The sequence below is a fragment of the Leptinotarsa decemlineata genome, unplaced genomic scaffold (genome assembly GCF_025532065.1).
Source record: "Leptinotarsa decemlineata unplaced genomic scaffold, Ldec_3_MD MMD2_P_RNA_scaffold_7, whole genome shotgun sequence".
NCBI classification, from domain to species: Eukaryota; Metazoa; Arthropoda; class Insecta; order Coleoptera; family Chrysomelidae; genus Leptinotarsa; species Leptinotarsa decemlineata.
This window is the reverse complement of record NW_027412534.1, coordinates 5,623,326-5,644,769: the sequence shown is the minus strand read 5'-3', so window position 1 is coordinate 5,644,769 and position 21,444 is coordinate 5,623,326. Positions and strand designations below refer to the sequence as shown.

The 21,444-nt window shown below is 35.0% G+C and overlaps 1 protein-coding gene across 1 annotated transcript in view; it reads right to left on the bottom strand.

Moving 5' to 3' along the window:
• LOC111515241 (uncharacterized) overlaps positions 1-21,444 on the bottom strand; it is a 127,648-nt gene that overhangs the window by 14,226 nt on the left and 91,978 nt on the right. Inside the window, 5 exon segments of the mRNA XM_074170263.1 lie at positions 2,798-2,989; positions 15,471-15,563; positions 15,621-15,665; positions 15,668-15,762; positions 20,392-21,400. Of these exon segments, the coding sequence (XP_074026364.1) occupies positions 2,798-2,989; positions 15,471-15,563; positions 15,621-15,665; positions 15,668-15,762; positions 20,392-21,400 (1,434 nt within the window).

The window sequence follows — 21,444 nt, the reverse complement described above, 5'->3', positions numbered from 1 at the left end:
GAAAACAATATCTTTTAAATAACACCATAGGAAAAAATCAAGCGGTGATAAATCTGGGGAACGAGCCGGCCACCGAATTGGACCCTTATTACCAATCCATCTATTTGGGTACGTTCTATCCAGATATTCAGTAACAACCTGTGAATTGTGAGGAGGAGCACCATCTTGTTGCCACCAATTCCTTGTCATTCTGCTATGGGAATATCTTCCATCAACATCAACTGGATCAAATCATTTTCTAGAAAATGTAAATATCGCAGTTCATTGAGATTTTCATTGAAAAAGTAAGGTCCTATGATGCGGCCATTGAACAATCCACACCATACATTAATACCCCAAGTAGTTTGAAAATTACTTTCGCGGACCCAGTGGTGATTTTCTTGAGACCAATAGTGACTGTTATGTCGATTTACAAGTCCATTATTGTGGAATCGCGATTCATCGCTCCACAAAATTTGACTGAATATGTTAGGACTTTCATGTAATATTACCTGAATACAAGCAATGAATTCAAGTCGTCGTTCAAAGTCCGTGGGTTTCAAACCTTGTACCAACTGAATTTTGAATGGGTGGTATTTATTTTCTTTCAGAATTCTCTGTACATTAGATTTACTCACACCGACTTCTTTTGCAAGAGTACGGATAGAAACTTGTGGATGAATAATAATATAAGCCAACACATTGATCTCTAAATCTTCAGTTCTAACAGATCTCGTATGATGACGATGCTTTATAGTAGAAGGAAATGACCCAGTTCGCAATTTTTCTACAACTCTCGAAAAAGTCATTCGTGACGGAATGGGTCTGTCTGGAAAACGTTCTTGGTATAGACGTTGTGCTTGACGGCAGTTTTTCTGACATTCCCCAAAAATTAATAACATATCAATGCAATCACTTGGACTTAACGCGAAAGGCATACTGGAGTTTTCGCACAAAGAACACAGTTACTGTTTTGCAAAGAATCACTGAATCGAACTGACAAGTAGATACAATTCAACAACATTTGTTACTATGGCATCAACAAGCATAAGCTACTTGATGAAATTGTGCAATATAAAGCAATTCACCCTCAAGTCAGTCACATTCTCAAGAATTTCAATATTATATTCAACTGATATCGATATCGTATCGTAGAGGTGAGAATAATGGTTTGTATTCAGTAGCAGTCTAGTTCAATTTAATAAAAGATATAGACTGGATTCGTGTACGAGTAAATAAGTTTTTTTGAAACTTTATATTTAAGGAAAAGTGCAATAACTCAACAACGCCGTAACCGAATTTCAAAAACCAAACATGAAATGATATCAGAATTTAACGTAGCATCTGAATATGATACACAGGGCATTCTATTTTAAAAAATGGAATTTTGGTCTGTAGCACCTACACCAAACACCCTGTATATTTAAAAATTATATCAAAATATAGCTCTCATGAACTCCTGAAACTTTTGTATGAAACATTTTTGTGTATCTCCTCCAACAAACCAGATATTGCCTGTCACATAAAATGTGGGACACCCGGTATATACCACCCTTGCTGCCAACCAACTGGTTGGTATGTAGTTCCACGTCAGACTAGCTCTCTACAATTTTGTGAGAATAGGTAAAATTATGTCCAGTCTGTTTTTGAAGAAGAGCTGGAAATATACCATCCTCTTCGGGAGATTTGAAGGGCTGAAAAGGCTTGATAGCCCATTCAACTGCCGGTGCTGTGATAACCTTCTTTACGACGTCTCAATCGTTCTTTTTTGGGCGTTTAGTGCCCTCGAAGATGGGAGGTCTGTTATCAGATTTCTAGGAGAGAGGTTTTCTATCAAAAGCTCTAACGTTTCTTTACTAGAGGTCGTAAATGTTCCATCGGGTCGTTTAAGCGACCCAATTTCAGCAGTTGGCTCTCTAGAGAGAATCTTGTGAATTGTTGTGCTGCGAGGTAAATCAGAAATACTCTCACAGAACTTCCTCCAAGACTCCCGTTTTGCCTTTCTGGTTTCCTTGTTGTTTAACGTTAGAGTAGTTTTATAAAGCTTCCAGTTACCTGACTCTTTAGCTCGATTGAATAAACGTCGAACTTTTTTTCTTTTATTTTCTAGGCTTTTGTTCCACCGAGAAGAGTTGGTGGACATCCGAATAAGACAAAGATTTACATTTTACTAGTTCAGACTCACATTGTATGATGTGATTCTAATATGATTCGAAATCTATGGAAGAACAAATAAAATTATAATGAATAAGACAACTATCAATTATGTACAAGCAATATGATAGCCTAACCTAACCGTGTTAGAAATCACACGTTAAAAGGTAAGACCTCGTTAATCCTTAGCTCGCACAAGTTTCGACTTCTGAGGGTTGTCGTTCGTAGGGGGTGCGACAGCTGAATAACGGAAAAACAGATTTTGAACAGATTTTTTTTTAATATCAGGGATTTCGAATTAGACAATGGAAGTCCGAACTAATAAAATTCATCATAAAATATTGTCAACCACATTAAAACAGACAAAGATATGTAGATTTTGCAAAAAAGTAACTTTCAGACAGAAACTGGAAGAAAAAGCCCTTCTCGAAACAACGAGTTCCATATAAATATTGAATTACACGATAGAAAAATACTTTAGAAATAACTACTTTTATATGAACATCGAATTATACAAAGAACACTTTTCTCTATTTAGTTTGTATTTCAAATATTTGTTATGAGTTTTTTTCATTTTGAACATCAAATTGAATGATTTAGTTTTTACGAGGTAGACACAAAAAATAAAAAAACAATATTGTAAACGTAGGTACCAAATACTCACCACAGATGTAACGAGGACAACACAATGCGAGATCTTGACTGCTAAATTTTCCGCAATCTGGTATGGGAATGGGACAATTTGGTTTCTGACATGCAATGTTTCCATAAAAACAGGTACAAGTTGTACATGGAGAATCAGACGCAATTGACTGGCCATGAATTATTTCTTCACCGTCATGGGTAATACAATTTGCTGAAAAACAGTAGAATCAACTTATTACTAGTTTTTGGAAGAAATGGAACCATATGCCTAGTGCTGGGATTGAATTATCTTGAAGAAAACGTTTACATTTCGAATGAAAAAACATCTAACAACGGCTCAGCTTATTCATTCCATGGCAGGAATGAGAATTCACTAATAACATATAGATAGATCTCTGTTGCCAGTTTTGAACTATTGTTGTTTCTTGGTAATTATAATTATGAAGTGGGTAACATGATTCTTCACCCATCTTGGGGACCAAATCTTCCGAGTTAATCAATATTGTCTCAAACATGCTCACACAATATCTAATAAATGTTTTATAGCTTAATTTGAAGAATGAGAGCTGTAGTGAACATATGGTAAAATGACATAAATATAACTGAACTTTCTCGAAGGGACCATTCATTGCAGCAGCGCTATTATAGCGTTGACCATGTTATAACAATCAATTACAAAGTACTGCAGCATCGACTTTTGCCCTTCTGAAGTTATACAGGAATATACAGTTGTATTTTTACGAATAGAATTTTTATTTCATAAAATATATAAAAGGGAAAATGGAAGTTTCATTAGGAAAGAGATGTTTCGGCTTTCTACTTCTCCATCTTTATACAAAAAAATTAAGAAAGGAAGAAAGCAATCAGTTTCAAAAAGGTAACTCTATACAAAGATGTGTAGTTTGAAGTTGATTGAGAATGTTGTAACGTTTTCGTTTCCACCCACTGCGTTTATTTTTGTTTTAAGGTGATCAATGTTTCACTTTGTATATTGCTCCAGTTTAGGAACTGCAAAAGATAGTAATATATTCACCAACTAGTTTTCGTAAACCACCAAATATGATAAAAACGTATCAACCCACCTCCCATGTACACATGTACAGTGTCCACGCCCCTGTAAATAATCATAAATGTATACAGTGTGTCCAAGATAAGGATCCTAAGCATGGGAATCTCAGTACCTGTTGGAGATACAGCTTAGGTTGAATTAGGAAAAAGTTGTGTTCTTTAAAGCTTATTTACATGTCGTTTAGAAACTTGAAGAATTTTCATGGCCTGCTGAGATATTTGGGAAAAACGAGAATTTGAAAATATCAATTTTATTTTTTTCTGACTTTATTTGAAAAGATATCAAAAACGAATAACACTTTTTCATTGGCACTTTCAAGGTACTACACGATGGTATTTTTAGTTTTAATATCCGACGTTTTGTTTTCAAAAAACCATCATCAACTTTATTTTTTTAAATAGCACGAAAAAAAAGTACACCCTGTATCTGATTCCATTTTTTATTACGAATTCAACGATGTAACACATGCCATTGTTTTCTTTTTAGTTTAAGGGAAAATTACATTTTTTCTATTTTCAAAATGTATTTTTAAGTAGGTTAATAATGATTTTTTTAAAGTAATGAAAACAACAAAGAAATTAACGCATTTTTTATTTAATTCAAAGGAGGTGTTCAAACAGGTTTCCGTTATTTTCCGAACAAAAGTATGGTCTTCTAACTGTAGAACTTAAAACATCACGTAACATCTCTGGTGTAATACTGTTAAATGCGACAGTTACAGATTCTCGTAACTGCTGTTCAGTTTCAAAAGAATGTTGGTAAACCCGGTTTTTAACAAAACCCCATATGAAGAAGTCCAGAGGAGTTAAGTCAGGAGATCGCGCTGGCCAAGACACTTCACTAAAGGTTCCAATCCACCTTCCAGGAAATCGCTGCGAAAGATACTCTCGAACTTGTCTAGAAATATGTGCAGGAGCACCGTCTTGTTGAAACCAACAGTTATTGACCTGTGCCAGAGGTAAATTATCTAAACAGTCATCTACATAGTTTTGCAATAAATGATGGTATCGTTCGGCGGTCAAAGAATTATAGTAAAAAAACGGACCTAGTATTTTAGTTCCTAAAATTGCACACCACATATTAAACCCAAAACGTTCTTGATGTCTTGATATTTTCTTAACACGCTGATTTTGCTGAGCCCAGTAATGCGTATTGCGGCGGTTGAAGATACCATTATTAGTGACCATACTTTCGTCGGACCATATTATTTTTGAAGGGAAATTATAATCTTCTTCACACGCGCGTGTATACCATTCGCAAAAATTTCGGCGCCGTTCGAAATCCCCTGGTTTAAGTCCTTGGCAAATCCTAAATTTATAGGGGTGATATCTATTTTTACGCAAAATAAATTGAGCTGTGGATTTGGCTACTCCTACATTATTTTCGATTTGCCTAGTTGATATTTCAGGGTTCTCAACAACTGCTTGTAAAACATTATTTTGGGCTTCTTCTGAAGATTCATTTTTTCGAGATAAAACAGGCTTTTTAAATGAACCATATTCTTTTAAATTTCGAGCCAGCTCTAACAAAATGGACTTACATGGCTGCTTTCTTTCTGGATATGTATTAAGATACATTGCTGCTGTATTTACAGTATTTTTGTGGCACAAAATGTAGCATGTTAGCATGTCAAACTTTTCTTCATGGCTATAATGCTCACCCGGCATATTCGACGATAATAACACAATATTATCTATTCAACAATGAACAATAATAACGACAACAGTAACAATAACTCTAAAAACAACAACTCGACAAACAGGCTAACAACAACGACAATTACTATTTTATCGTGTAATTAAATAATATTTGACAGGCTCGGTGACAGGTATTTACGTCAAAGCATTTGTTTGCAACGCCTACTTAAAGATTTTTTTTTTTAATAGAAAAAATGTAATTTTCCTTTAAACTAAAAAGAAAACAATGGCATGTGATACATCGTTGAATTCGTAATAAAAAATGGAATCAGATACAGGGTGTACTTTTTTTTCGGGCTATTTAAAAAAATAAAGTTGATGATGGTTTTTTGAAAACGAAACGTCGGATATAAAAACTAAAAATACCATCGTGTAGTACCTTGAAAGTGCAAATGAAAAAGTGTTATTCGTTTTTTGATATCTTTTCAAATAAAGTCAGAAAAAAATAAAATTGATATTGTCAAATTCTCGTTTTTCCCAAATATCTCAGCAGGCCATGGAAATTCTTCAAGTTTCTAAACGGCATGTAAATAAGCTTTAAAGAACACAACTTTTTCCTAATTCAACCTAAGCTGTATCTCCAACAGGTACTGAGATTCCCATGCTTAGGATCTCTATCTTGGACACACTGTATAGTTATTGGAATAATCTTGAGCTGACTGGTTCAACGTTTATTTTCAAAGCCGTATATTGGTAAATTATCAAGGAGCACCTATAGACTCGCAAATGATATTCTGTGTTGACAAATTTACCTTTTCGCATTCCATCTCTCTTTTCTTCTTATAAACTGTTAGACTTCGTTTAGTTCCGATAGTCTCTAGTGTGTGAACTCTATGGAGATCCCACAAATTTAACAGAATCATTTCCGAGAACGACAAGCAATCGACAAACTGAATTCAGATAGGGAGTACCCATCCCTTTCAATTAGAAGCGAATCCATGTTATGTGATGTATAATGGCAGTAACCTTTTGTGTTTGAAAAATATTGTCTTTCGGAGAATTCAGTTGTCGATTCATTTGCAGCAGAGAACTCTCTTGGTACCAGAGGTGAGTCCACCACTCCATTGTGTTTTTATTATTCCAAGAATGTACTCGAATATTCTTATAGGGTTTTTCTTTCCTAAGAAAAATGTTCTCAACCTAATCCTAATCCCGAAGGATTTGGAAACGTTAACCAGGGCCACAAGGGTGTTCCTATTCACTGATTCGGCTCTATTTATCCATTTGGATGTCCTCTTTGACTCCTAGCAAGTGACAAGACGAAAAGAAAAAATACAACCACTCCTCCTTTCTTACTGCTTGAGGATCTCACCTGCTCTGCAATTGTTACTTCATTAGAATCAACGTTGAATGAAAGGCCAGTTATAGATGATAGAGTTCTTTCAGTATTGTAGTTTTGATTTGATATTTAAGTTCTTACATTCAATATTTAACTGTTTATATTTAACCATTCAAACATATTTATATAAATTTGCTATATTCCTCAATATTCCAGCCCTTTTGAGGTAACATAACTCACAAAAACATTTTATTCCCCAATAGGAAAAATTCATGAATTTTGCCCTGGGTACACACTTCTTCTTATATACACACATCGGAAAAGTCTAGGGATATTTTTAAAAATGGCAATAATTTTTTTTTAGATCGCTTTAGGGAGAAAAAAGTTGACGGGTGATTATTAAACGAATGTAACTTACAACAAAATTTATTAAATGGTCAAAAATACTGAGTGCGCATATAAGCAAAACTAAAAAAAATATGGCTCTTCTTTGGCACCCCAAAAAAAATCATAATACAAAAAAAATTGGAATCAGTACAAAGTATGGCCTCCACGCTGGTTTTTTACGGCCCTACATCTATCGTGCATCGACAAAATGAGATTGTCAATGTCTTGTTGAGGTACATTTGCCCATTCAGCGATTAAAAGCTCTCTCAATTGAAACGTTGTGTGAATGTTCCCCATATGCGGAGTAATTCTTCGTTGAAGCATGTCCCACACATGCTCGATAGGATTCAGGTCCGGTGATTGTGCTGGCCATGGCAATACATCAACTCCTTCGTTGGTGAGCCAGTCAGTCACTATACGCGCGACATGTGGACGAGCATTATCGTGCATTAGGTGGAAGTTTTCACCAACAGCACCAGCAAACGGACAGACGATAGGTAGAAGAATGGTGTCGAGGTACTGTCGAGCTGTGAGGGAGCGATTTGGAAAAACGTGATCGGTTCTGCCGCCGATCATGATTCCGCCCCATAGCATTACTGTACTACCTCTGTATGTGTGGACTTCCTGGACGTGTCTCAAACGTTCATTATTTCCAGGTCGTCTCCACAGTCTTACTCGACGAGAATCTGGATAAAATCCAAATCTGGATTCGTCTGTAAACAAAACTGTGGCCCAATCATTTGCATCCCAGTTTTGATGTTCTTGATGTTCTTGATGTTCTAATCTTCTACCGCGATTGCCTGTCGACAAAGGTAGACATCTAAGTGGCCTTCTGTTGTGGAGATCTGCTTCATGCAGTCGATTTCTGACAGTATCACGACCAATGGTTACCTGGTGCGTCTGCTGCAACACGTAAACCAACTCAGGTGCTGTGATTGTCGGTTGTCTTCTTGCGGTTAAGACCAAAAATCGGTCTTGAACTGCAGTTGTAGCGCGTCCTCGCCCTGGATGTTGTTCGGCTGGACTGCCAGTTTCACGGAAACGCCGCCACAATCGACTGATAACACTTTGGGAGACCCCCAAACGAAGAGCTACATCATTTTGTCGCATGCCACCTTGAAGAAGCCCTACAGCTCTATTCATCTCAGCCAATGGTAAGTGATGGCGTTCCATGTTAAAGCACAATATTTCCAGTTTAATTGCTGAGCAAGAACTGCATAGAATGTACAAACTCGACACTTTCAGATTATTCATTTCAGCCGAAAACCTATAGTTTGTAAAAAACTTGATAAAATATTAGTTACCGTTTTTGCAGGCTTTGTTCAACCCATAGAAATCTACAGGGTGGTCGGGTGTACCAATTTAATCGAGATTAAACGACCTCATACATTTATTTTTATGATATTTAGTATGTTATAAAAATATCCCTAGACTTTTCCGATGTGTGTATTTATACATACTGGTATCAGCAAGTTATCCGTAAAGTAGGCTTGAGAAGGTTCAATATATACGATCGTGTGCTTTGTTATAATTGCATAATAGTACCGTACAACTTAATATTTATCTCATTAAATGAATGAAATTGGGTATGTCTTCTATTCCAACTGTTCTATCTACCCTCTACCTTAGGTTTTTGATCTTTTCCAAATGAGAACTTATGAAAAAAGACAGTGGCGCCCTTACTGTATCCTTATTTTATTTAACAGAATAACATTAATCCACTTCCATATGCCGCCGACGAACAGCTGCTGGAGCTACTTTGCCATGTTTTCTCTTTTGTAAAAAGACACAACAGGGAAAAGGAATAACAATGTTTCATGATAAATTTCATTAGTTCGGACTTCCATCGTATAATATTATATAAAATCCCTGAAAGAACCAATACAAATGAAGAATTAAAAAAAAAGTTCAAAAAACAATTATATCAAGCAAAAAAAAACTAAGAAAACCCTGAAATGAAATTATAGAGGAATAAAATACCACAATTGACAAAAAAAAAATTATTAAGAGATTCCAAGCCAAGTTACTTCCCGACGTATCGATTGTTAGCATCTACAATCGTCTTTGGGTAATGACTGAACTAATTCCTCCGAAAGATTACTATTTATGGGACATCGCGTACTCTTTACGCTTCACCGGTTTAGCAGAAGATGACTTTTTGGCGGGAGTTGACCATTTTTCGCTTGATTTCTTCAATTTCTTCATTCAATTTGACTCCAAAAATTCGATATAGTATTGAATCAGATGTCATTCACATGATTCCTACACAATATAGTATATGATGGTGGTAAAATTTCATTTACATGGAACACTGTCACTCACTGGTGGATATCCGATGTTTCGGAATGAGACACTATTCAGCACCAATCTGGAGAACATTATAAGATGAAGCACTCAATTCATTTATTAAATTACGACTATATGTCACGATTGAGTTGAATCTACTTATGTCATCGATGACAAGTAGATTCAACTGAAAATACGGGTTTCGGTTTTTTACGAATACAATTGTTATTTCAGAATACATAAAAAATGGAAGAAGAAAGCTTCATTGTTTTGAAATGACGATGTAACAATCAATCTTTGATTGAGTTGAGTGTCAACACGGCCATCTTATTTTTTTCAAATACGGACCTGTATCTTTTATCATATGTATTAGTGAAACGATTAAATCAAAATTTAGTAGTGAATCACATTTGATATTTTCACATCATAGTTAGTTCTATTGGAAATTGTTTTGATTTCTTCAGCTCTTGACATATCTCAGACATTACCCAATAATTTCGATAAAAAGATACTCGAACTCAACAAAAATTTCTATTTTTCCTTTTTTGTAACATTAATCCTTGTTTCAAGACTGATTTCTCCTGAATTATTGTTCTATACCTTAACCTTTCAGTAGACGCAGCTGGTCTAGACAGGATTATAATCGGTATTTCGGAAACGTTATTGGGCGTGTACGGAACTCTCCGGCCGAGTACCTTCCATTTATGGGATGATAGATCAGTGTGTATTCTTTCGTTGACGGTGCTAGAATAGTAAGTGAGTAATTGGATAAACTGGTGCGGTGGACCGTGTGCGATTACTGTAGTCAAAATTATGGATTATGAAAGAGAACAGGAAAGGCTGTTGCGTCTTTTTGAGGAAATCCAACCAGAAGATGGATTCGATGACGAAGAGGAATTAGAAGAGGAAGATAACATTGAAGAAAGGTCAGAGGGAAGTTAGAAGTTAGGGAAGAATTATCTTTTATTCGTGGACCGTACTTTATTGGAAAAGACCACAAAAGAAAATGGGCCAAACATAGACGACCTAAAAATGTTATAACTCGAAGAGAAAATATTGTTTTGCAACTTCCAGGATCAAAACCATGTGTTAGAAATATAACCAATATCCAAGATATTTGGAATAATTTATTCGATTCGAACATGTTACAAATGATCGTTGATAACACGAACACTAAAATTGAGACAGAGAGGCACAAGTTTAGCCGTGAACGAGATATATATCCAACAAACATTGAAGAAATTCGTGCATTTATAGGCCTGTTATATCTTGCAGGTGTGAGAAAAGCAAGCCATTTGAACACCCTTGATTTATGGAAAACAGATGGCACTGGTATAGAGGTGTTTCGTTTGACAATGCACATTACCAGGTTCAGATATATTATTGAGATATATGAGGTTTGACGACATCAATACTAGGGACGATCGACGTATTCTAGATAAAATAGCTCTAGTGAGATGTCTGATAACAAAGTGGAATGATAATCAGAAAAAATGCTTTTTCCATTCGCAATATGTAACGGTGGATGAGAAACTAGAAGCATTCAGAGGCAGATGCTCCTTCCGTCAGTACATTCCCAGCAAACCTAACAAATATGGAATAAAAATATTGCCTTATCCGATGCAAAATTATTCTATACCAGCAATATGGAAGTATACGTCGGAAAAAATCAAGCAGAAGGCCCCTATTATCAAGATACTAGTACCAAAGCTGTGACTGAACGAGCCTGCCAACATCTTTATGGTTCTAAGAGAAATGTAACCACTGACAATTGGTTTACTAGCACTGCGCTTGGTTTGACTTTGAAACAGAATGATTTGACCCTCCTGAGAACGATAAAAGGCAGAAGAAAAGAAATACCAATTTTTTTTCACAAAATTCAGGACGGCCTATTGCTTCTAGTACGTTTGGGTTTGGTTGCGGAGGAACTTTGGTATCATATATTCCAAAAAAAAAACAAAAATGTTTTACTGTATTCGACTATGCATTATGAAGACAATGTTGATGCAGAAACTGGAAAACAGGAAATGATTTTAATGTATAATAGTACAAAAAGCGGGGTCGATGTTGTAGACCAGTTATCTGCACAGTATAATGTGGCACGTTGTAGTAGAAGATGGCCATTGGTTATTTTTTATAGTATACTGAATGTAACAGGAATCAATTCTTTCGTAATATTTAACAGTAATCTGACAAACTCTACAAAAACAAGAAGACAATTTCTGACAGAGTTGTCTTTCAGTCTTATGTATAACCATCAGAAATGCCGAAGTATGAATGCAAATATTCCAAGGACAATAAGGATGCGCTTGAAAGAGATATGCCATTTGGACGATGATTCAGTACCCGTTCAAAGAAATCCAGGAGAAATTGGCAGATGTGGCTATTATAGTTGGAAAAAAAAATCGTAAAACAAAATATTTCTGTGCGTTATGTAAGAAATATTTATGTTTAGAGCATGTCATCCCGATATGTAAGGATTGCCACAAATAACATATATACCTAAATTTAACATGTAATTTTACACCCTTCCTCTAGCTTTATATGTATAATGTAGTTGAATCATTTTCTATTGGTGTCGATTCCAGTATATTTCAGAATTATATGTTCCTTTTTTTTCTGAAAATTATGTTGTAGGAATAAAATAAATAGTGATCAAAAAGTCGTTTATTTTTCTACTTTTGCAGGAAATCAATATCTAAATGAACTGTTGAATAGTAAAAAAAGATGATAAAACAATATTAATTGAAAAATTCGAAAAAATTATTCAATAAATATATATTATTCAACTGGTCTTGCGGACCGTGTGCGACTATTGCTGTGTAAAATGTTACTGCGTCTACCGAAGGGTTAAATTGAATAATGTTTTGGGAAAGAAAAGTTCCACTAGTGAGGATGACAGTGTTCCATGTAAATGAAATTTTACCTTTATCATTCACTATATTGTGTTCCTGTGAATGATATCTGATTCAATACTATAACGAATGTTTGGAAACAAACTGAATGAAGGAACAAAAGAACAGTTTCTTTGTAAAATTCGGTGTGCATATAAAAGAAGTTGTTTTGAAAGTATTTTTCTTCCGTGTAATTCAATGTTAATATGAAAGTAACTGTTACTAAGAGGCTTTTTCTTGATTGATTGCTTTCTTCCATTTTTTGTATTGAAATGGCCAAGTAGAAAGCCAAAACCGTTCTTTCTTAACGAAACTTTCCTTTTCCCTTTTATATATTTTCTGAAATAACAATTCTATTCGTAAAAATACAAAAACAGCATTTGTAGTTTTTCCTGTATAATTTCAGAACCACGAAAGTTCCTGTACATTTTCATTTACCATTTTGTTGTTTTCATATTTCTGTCTTTATATCTGTTACAGTACAAAATATAGCAATGTTACCACCTCATGGGTATCTGAAACGGCCTGTACTTATACCCATATTGATGCATGCATCTTCTATATGTACAGTGTGCGGCACTGACTACGAAACATGTTCTTTTTTTTATTCTGTAGTTTTTTCATGGCTTGTTCACATTATCTATCAAATGAAATATAATAATTTGAAATACGAAACAGTTGTTCTTCCTATAAGAGGGCGCAAAATGAAAAGTAACGTAGTGAACAGTCATAATAGAAATTCTTTATATAATTACCTTTTCATTGATATGTCAAACTTATTATTTTTCCTATTCAAATTCTACGAGTGATAATTACCAAGGGGTGGAGGTGGAGAAAGTTGAGATTATGATAGAAAGATATGCATCTGGAATCAAAAATCGGGGTCAGCTTAGCAAATATTTTTATTGGTCATTTTATTTCGGAACTTTTTGAGGGAGGCAGTACTGGCAGTCCCTGGGGTACCATTCCATAAGGCGTTTGATAGTGTCTCTCATGAGCCGCTGATAGCAAAGCTCGAGCACTATGGTTTAAGGAGAATTCCACTGAACCTCGCAAGATCCTATTCGACCAACCGTCAACAAATGGAAGGTATCGGTCATCAGAACTACTTCGCTACAGGCTCATACTGATAATGGCATGCCACAAGAAACCGTCCTTGGGCCACTGTCGTTCACCATTTTTGCCAATGACCTATTCCATACTTGTTTACGGACATGTGTATTGCTTTTGCTGATGACACTCTGTTAATTGATTCGCACCATAGTCTATTTGTACTTAATGAACAAATGGTGACTACTGCATCTAAAGCCGGACTGTGGTTCACGACAAATAAACTAAAAATGAACAATGATAAGACCCAGCAAATCATATTCTCCTCTAATAAAAACATTTCGAATGGATCCACTGTTAAACTTCTGGGGATAACTCTCGATGATGGATTGAAGTGGACTAGCTACATAAACCATGTTTGCAATGAACTGTCTAGCCAGCTAACCATATAAACCATCTTTGCAGTATAGCCACCTATTTTTACTGCGTAAACTGTCATTAGTCATCAGCACAAAGATGTACTAATGACTAAATACCTCGTTCTCTTTCATTCGAATATAAGCTAGTCAGGCATCAAGAGTATTCAAGTTGCAAAGAGGGCATTGACAATAATCGAAGCTACGCGTTATGACCAACCTTGTAGGCCACTTTTCATCAGAAACCAATTAATGTCACTTCTTTGCATCTATCTACATTAAACCCTTATTGAATTGCACAGAAATAGGAGGTATCTAAAGTTGAACTCAGACTTCCGCAACCATCCCACCCGAAATAATAGACAGGTGAGGCCAAATAGGCCAACTGAAAATATCGTCTTCCAACTCTCCCAACTTAAAGTTTCCCAATAAACTCAGTGGAGGCCTGATAAAGCTCAGCATGTATCTCCTTAAGAAAAGAAATTGACTGAACAATGCTTCTAGTCAATAGAAAATAGTATAATATGCAACGATCATGTAATGATGGTTATTCAGACACGAGCATTAACCGGGATACGAAACAAGCCGAAGGCGAGTTTTGTATGGTATATGCGAGTGTATTAATAACCATTACATGAGAGTTGCATACGCTATTTTTTCTAAACCCGATAAATAATGAAAAACTATAAATATTATATTTGTATCGAACACATTCACAGTAACTAACTCATATTTTTTTAAAAAAACACAAACTTGATGGTATTATCATGGATATATGAAAACTATATAGATTCTAATTATATTTATATTGAATATAACAACTGTAATTAATCTGATCTTTTAAAAATATTGGAGTCGATGGTATTCCTTCTATATCGCTGTTTTCAGACATTTTGATAATATAGGTAGGTAATATGAAAACTGATTTTGACAAATAAAGCAATTAGTTACTTAAGTTAGAATCTAGGACAAACAAAGGAACAGGATTCTTGATTGAAAAATTATGGGTTTCTATTGGTTGATAATCTGTATCGTTATGAAAAATCTGTATCATAATGGATATCATTATGAAACGGATTATGGTGATATAAGTATATTGTTAGAGTACGGGTGTAGAAAAATATATGAATTCCACAATTCACTACTTCATTGCTTCTAATAATATAAAATTGCAATGCCCTTAATCGTTGCATGTGTATTACACATTCAAGATTTCACATACTCTTATATATTTATACGTAATTTTTTAATCTCTACATGTATATGTGTACTGTTACTCTCCACCTTATGATATCTCTCAAATTTGGCAGGCTACTCCTGTTATTTATTCGTAATCAATAAAGTTCACTTTACTTTACTTTACATAACCATTGCATCATCCGCCATGTTTAATACAACAATAGATTTTTGTTTATTGAATAACTCGTTTATTCTCAATTTTACCAAAAACATTCATGATGAATGAAGTTGTTTGAAATTCTATAACTTGGGTTTTTACCAATTTTTTCGAAAGATCGATATTTTTTCATCGAAGTATCGAGGTCGTGGGTTTGTTCTAATCCATGTTATCTCTCCTGAATACTAAAATTAAAATTAGGGAGAACTTCCACTCACCTATCGATTTATTGTCGTCGGATACCGAAGATGGTGTAACTGCATTTTCGTAAAACTCATCCAAAATTAGTGGGTCTTTCGGCACAAAACCGCCTGAAATGAAAAACTTTATGTTCAAACTCTTCAGAATATCCAAATATCAGACGAAACCTTCTGTTTTCACAGGCGGAGAAAAATGATTATGATGTTTGAAGGGGAGGCATCTGTGTCTATAACTCGCTGCTGAGGGTAATCCATTTCTTCTTTCTTCCCCTCAATATCTAGTGCATCTTCTGCCACGAAAGGAATTATTCTAGAAATCAAAATGATATATTTTGAACCACATGAACGTCAACGACAAGAAGGACAAGACTTGTTGGCTTGTTGAAAGACTTTCATAATTTAGGTTTTGATGAATTAAGAAGGTAAGCATTTCCCTGTATTCTTGAATTTTGACGAACACATTTGAAATAGTTCATTTTCTGTCGACAGTAACCGTTGGTTATCATGACGGTCACTGTTAACATTATTATTTTTGACAAGTATTCGTGTAGTATGTTGATAACTAACAATTCCTAAAATTAGAAATTTGAAAATTTCTGTAGTGTATTTTACTATTATTTTTTAGGAAGAATGTCAATTTTGTTACGTAATCAACAATGTTCAAATTAAAAAAAAATGAATAATAACTCTGAAAGTGGTGTTGCTTTGCATGCGGGGTTAAATTTGCCTCAATGAAAAAATTAAAAATATTACGTAATTCCTATTCTGGTGAAATTATAATGATGAAAACGATATTATATACCCAGCTCCTGACCTCTATGGAATACAAACAGAATCAAAGTAAATGCTTTAAGAGCCAATTTTCTTTAAACTACATTCTTCTGTCGATAGTTTGTTTGGTCATGGTTTATATATTGTTCTCCATAATGAATGATCATATAATATGGCGCCTGCATATTTTCTGGTCATTGGAGGTAAAATTGCCCAATGTAATTTCTGCAGTCGACTGAAGTGATTCTTTTCAGATAATGTAAAGATTTTACGCCAATTTTTTCATTCTTGAAATTTACCAGAAATCAGAATAATCAAATCTCTTGAGATTTTCTTATTAGTCAATGGGCTATGCTTGAAGACTGGCAGTAAACAAATCTAAAGCAAATGGAACTTCAAACGTTCAAGCCAGTCTCTATACTGTGTAGGTATATAGAGACTGGCTTGAACGTTTGAAGTTCCATTTGCTTTAGATCTCTTGAAATTTATAACTACAGAGATTTATAATTATTTTTTATAGTGCTAGAGACTTGAAAGCAGCTGAAATTCAAAGCCAAATGAGCGAAGTTTATATTGAAACCATCATGAGTGATGGAATGGTACGTGAATATTTTAGGTATGGCCGCAAAAACATTCACGATGAGGAACAAAGAGGACGACCTTCTGTCATTTGGCTAGGCACCGCTCTAAGATCGCCTCAGCATTTCCTGTAGTGCTTGTATTTTTTCTTAAAAAACGAAGTCAAAATGACCGTTCTGCAGTACAGCTTAGCATATCTAACTGTTAATATTGAATGCCCAGCAGATTAGCCGGCGGAGCGGGCGAAAGCTCATTAACATCGGGGAATTCGTGTAACGCACATCTTATTAGTAAAGTGAGGGGATACAATATTTTGTGTGTTGAAATGTGAGTTATTTGTTGTCTCTGTAAATGCCTTCGACCAGTGACATGAAAAACGAGGTTCTCAGTGGAAGAAGCAGAGAAATTGTGAACAACGTATTGAGATTTATACAAGCGGAAGCAACGGCAGACGGAAATAAATTTGTCTTTCGGAAGAAAGAAGTAATAGTAATCATAAATAAAATAGTAACTGAAATTGTTTTTTCACTTTGAATGTTCAAAAACAAAAATCGAAAACGAAGAATATTATGTTTTCAACTACAAATACGAAGAGATGTATTGAAAATTCTAAAATTGTGATGGATGATGCTGATTTGGCGAGACAGGACCAGGCAAGAGAAAACTCCTCTCAGCATTCTTGTCAAGACGAGAGAAGTATTTTCTCTTGATTAGTTGAATATTACTGGAGTTTTTTCCCAACACCAAATCGTTATTTTTACACCTCGATAAAACTAGATAAAACTAGAAACTACTCAAAACTAAAGCTACTTATGCTATTCAGGTACATCATACAGGTAGGTAATCAGTAATACCACCCATATAAGTGTACCAACCTAAATTAATTTTACAATTGGCCTTTCTATTATTTTACAAATGTCCTTATGTATGTTTAAATGTTACAGCTATTTATAGAACAATTTTCAGCTATATAAAATTGTTCTATAAATAGCTGTAACATTTAAACATACATAAGGACGTTTGTAAAATAATAGAAAGGCCAATTGTAAAATTAATTTAGGGTGGTACACTTGTATGGGTGGTATTACTGATTACCTACCTGTATGATTTACCTGAATAGCATAAGTAGCTTTAGTTTTGAGTAGTTTCTAGTTTTATCTTCCTCTTGAAGATGATCACTTGGTGATCGAAACACGTGTCGAGGTGTAAAAATAACGATTTGGTGTTGGGAAAAACTCCAGTAATATTCATTACTACACCAAAGGTTCCAAACAGTACATCATAAGTTGATTAGTTGAGATGAAGAAAGACATTATTTTATTCTGTCAAGACAAGATGCAACACCGGTATTAGTCAAGTACCTAACTGCTGGAAATGTTTTTCGCCATCCTCCATATAATAATATAGGTAATCTTTAAATCACCGATACACTTCGTTTTTATGTGATCCTCAAAAATATATTCTAAAGTACTTGGGTCATAGAAAACTAATTTATGTACGCCTCTTCCATTCCATTGGAATGGAAGGAGTGCAAATTGACCTCCAAACGACCTCCAGACGTTCAAAAACAAGTACACTTATCAAAAAAAACACAAACACTAATAATTACGCATGAATGATCGAACGATCAAAGTCGTTTTTTTAGTTATTTTACTGAAAGAACCTTATACGGATTGAAAAGACTCTTTCATTAAACTAGAGTTCTACCTCTTTTCTGATAGAAATGATTAGTATTGCTATTCAACGTGGCAATGCTACTTCAGTCCTTGGAACTATTCCTCCTTCACATAATTTTGATGATATCATGCATTGCCCTAATTTCAGTATGGAACTGAAATCTCTCCGAAACAAGCCGTGTCCTATCAAGGTTAATACACAAGTGAATGATCAACCTTCTTTTTCAGTGCGATCAATGGACTCAGGTCATTCTTGCCCCCCAAATATGAGTTGCAGTCCTCGTAGTTCTGGTTTCCTTTCTGGTTCTCTTTCATGAAGCAAGAGCCGAATCGATCCCTCTACGAAACCCTTCTTCACTTGGAAGCATTGATGGTAGTTTGAGAAATGGTTCTTATGGAGATTCTGCGAAACATGTTCTTCCTTACGAATCAGTAGAGAGTTGTGCTGAAAATCTAGAGAAGAAAATTGGATTGGATGATTTAGGAAACACTTGCTACATGAATAGCATTTTACAAGTGTTGTTCATTACGAAGAATTTCAAGAACGAGGTTTTAATGATGAATGAAAACGAAAATGTTTCCTACTTATTCATCAAACTCAAACACCTCTTCACGCAGCTACAGTTTCGTGAGAATGTGTCATCTCTCCCTCTAACCGATTCCCTGGAGTTTTTGAGGTCCACCAGATACTCGTTAGGACAACAAGAGGATTATTCCGAATTCTTGGGGTTCTTCTTGAAAACTCTTCGTAAGCAAAACAATAGCAGAATCAATACTCCTGACTGCTCTGGATTGAATGATTCCGTATAGTCCATCCATTTCGTCTTGTGTTTGTGAATCTTCTGTTGGAAAAATCCTCACTTGTTTACTTTGTAGTAAATGTTTCAAGAGGTTGCGAAAACTTTGTGAATTTCTGGAACGTCATCTATCGTTTCCTTATATGACTAATAACCAGTCGGTGCAAAGGTTATTGTTAAATCATCTGAAAATGGAATTTCAAACAGATGATGATCGACTGTTTTGCCAAACATGCGCCAAACTAACTGACTGTTATAAGGAAACAAATATAGCTGATGCACCAGTCAATCTGATTATAACACTGATGATCTTCAAACAAGACTCAACCTCTGACGGAAGCAAGAATCTCTTTCGAAGATTCAAAATAGATGAACAATTCAATCTAACAGACCACTATTATAATATTCATGCAGTTATTGTTCACTGTGGTTCTGGCGTTAAATTTGGTCCATATTACGCTTTGGTCAAAGACGAAACGGCCTGGTTTAAGTTTGACGATAGTCATGTCACGAAGTGTTCTGGCGATGTATTGAATCCATTGGATCCTCTGGAGACACCCTACATTTTGTTTTGTGAGAGAGAGGACATTGGCAGATCAAGATCTTCAGATGATGTGGTGCTGCAGGTTTTCCGGGTTTTCCTGCAACTGGAATCAATGAAGAAGCCGCGGAGCGTCAAATAATTTTTATTGTTGTTTTTATTTTTATCGTTGTTTTATCATTTCACAAATAAAAATAATGAATTTATCTATTTCATTATGAAAACAGGACAATTGTTCAAAAAACTTTGAATGATAGTTGTGTTGAGTTTTATTCAGTCCGTCACTCACAAAATAAAACCTTACTTTTAACACTCATGTCATGAATAGCTATTACGAATATCATTCGACGCAAAAGTTTCTTCAGTTAAATTTATAAGTCAAAAAACACTTTATTGTGGGATTTTCAGTAAACAGTTTTACAACGCGCAACACTTGTTGCGTTTTTGTAAAACTGTTTAGTGAAAATATCACAGTAAAGTGTTTATTGAATACGTTAGTTATGGATTTTCATCAGGTATCGGCCAATTCCTTCACAAAACAAACAGCAAAAAATAAATAAAATTATATTTCTCACCTCAAATTTGGTAGACTCGGTGGTAGACTTGGTTCATTATAGTCGTAGTCATAATCCGATATTTTGGGTTTACTTTTATTAGAGAGTACTGCGGAAACGGGAATAATTCTGGTGGTTGTGGCATTTAGTTTCAGTTTACTGTCCACTTTAATGACAATATCAGTGGTTGTGTTGGTAGAGTCATCGTTTTCTGTTGAACTGAATTCGGCTTCACTTGCTGTTTTTTGAACTTCGGTATTCACATTCAATGAATCATTTGTATGTCTCTCAACCGTATTGTCCATGCTTTGGATACAATCTGTAGACTTTACCACCGATTTTACTGTGATTGGGTGAGACATGTTGGAGGGAAATTTATGCGAAATAGAGGAGTTATCAGATGTCTGAGTGACTATTTCAGTCGACTCTTCAAAAAATGTAGTGAAAGTAGATTCTGCAGAAATATCTTTCAGAAATTCAGTTGTTGAAGGTATTTCTGTAGTTATAGTTTCACTGTCTAGTTCTGTAGTTGTAGCAGCGTGGGTAGTTTTGCTACCGATATTACTATCCCCGTCCTCCGTTGGCGATTCAAAAAGGCTGAATATATTTTTATGAAGGAAGTCTAGGTAATCAGAAGATTTGATATTATATTCTTCAATTGAATTATAGTCTAGGGTTGTAGTTTCCAAATTTTTTTTCTGAGTATCCGTCAGAATATGTTTATTCTCGATGTGATGAAATTCTGTACTATTTTTCTTCAGGTGAAACTTTCTCGTAACTACTTCAGCTCTTGCTACGTCATGGTACAGAGATGGCACAACAGTGCTAGCGTCGAATGGAATACCAGTGAAATGTCTTGTTGTTCCTGGACTTCTTTGCTTGAAATGAGCTGTATTTGGCGACACAGTTACTTTGATTCCAGTATTTGCTAGTTGTTTTTTATTCACTTCCTTCCGTAACTTTGCGTAGTCTTTACTTATAACAGGAAATTTCCCGTAGAATGGTTCTGGATGAATTTCTATAGTGCCACCTGAAGGAATGAAAATATTGAATGTTTTGATTTTCTTTGAAGCC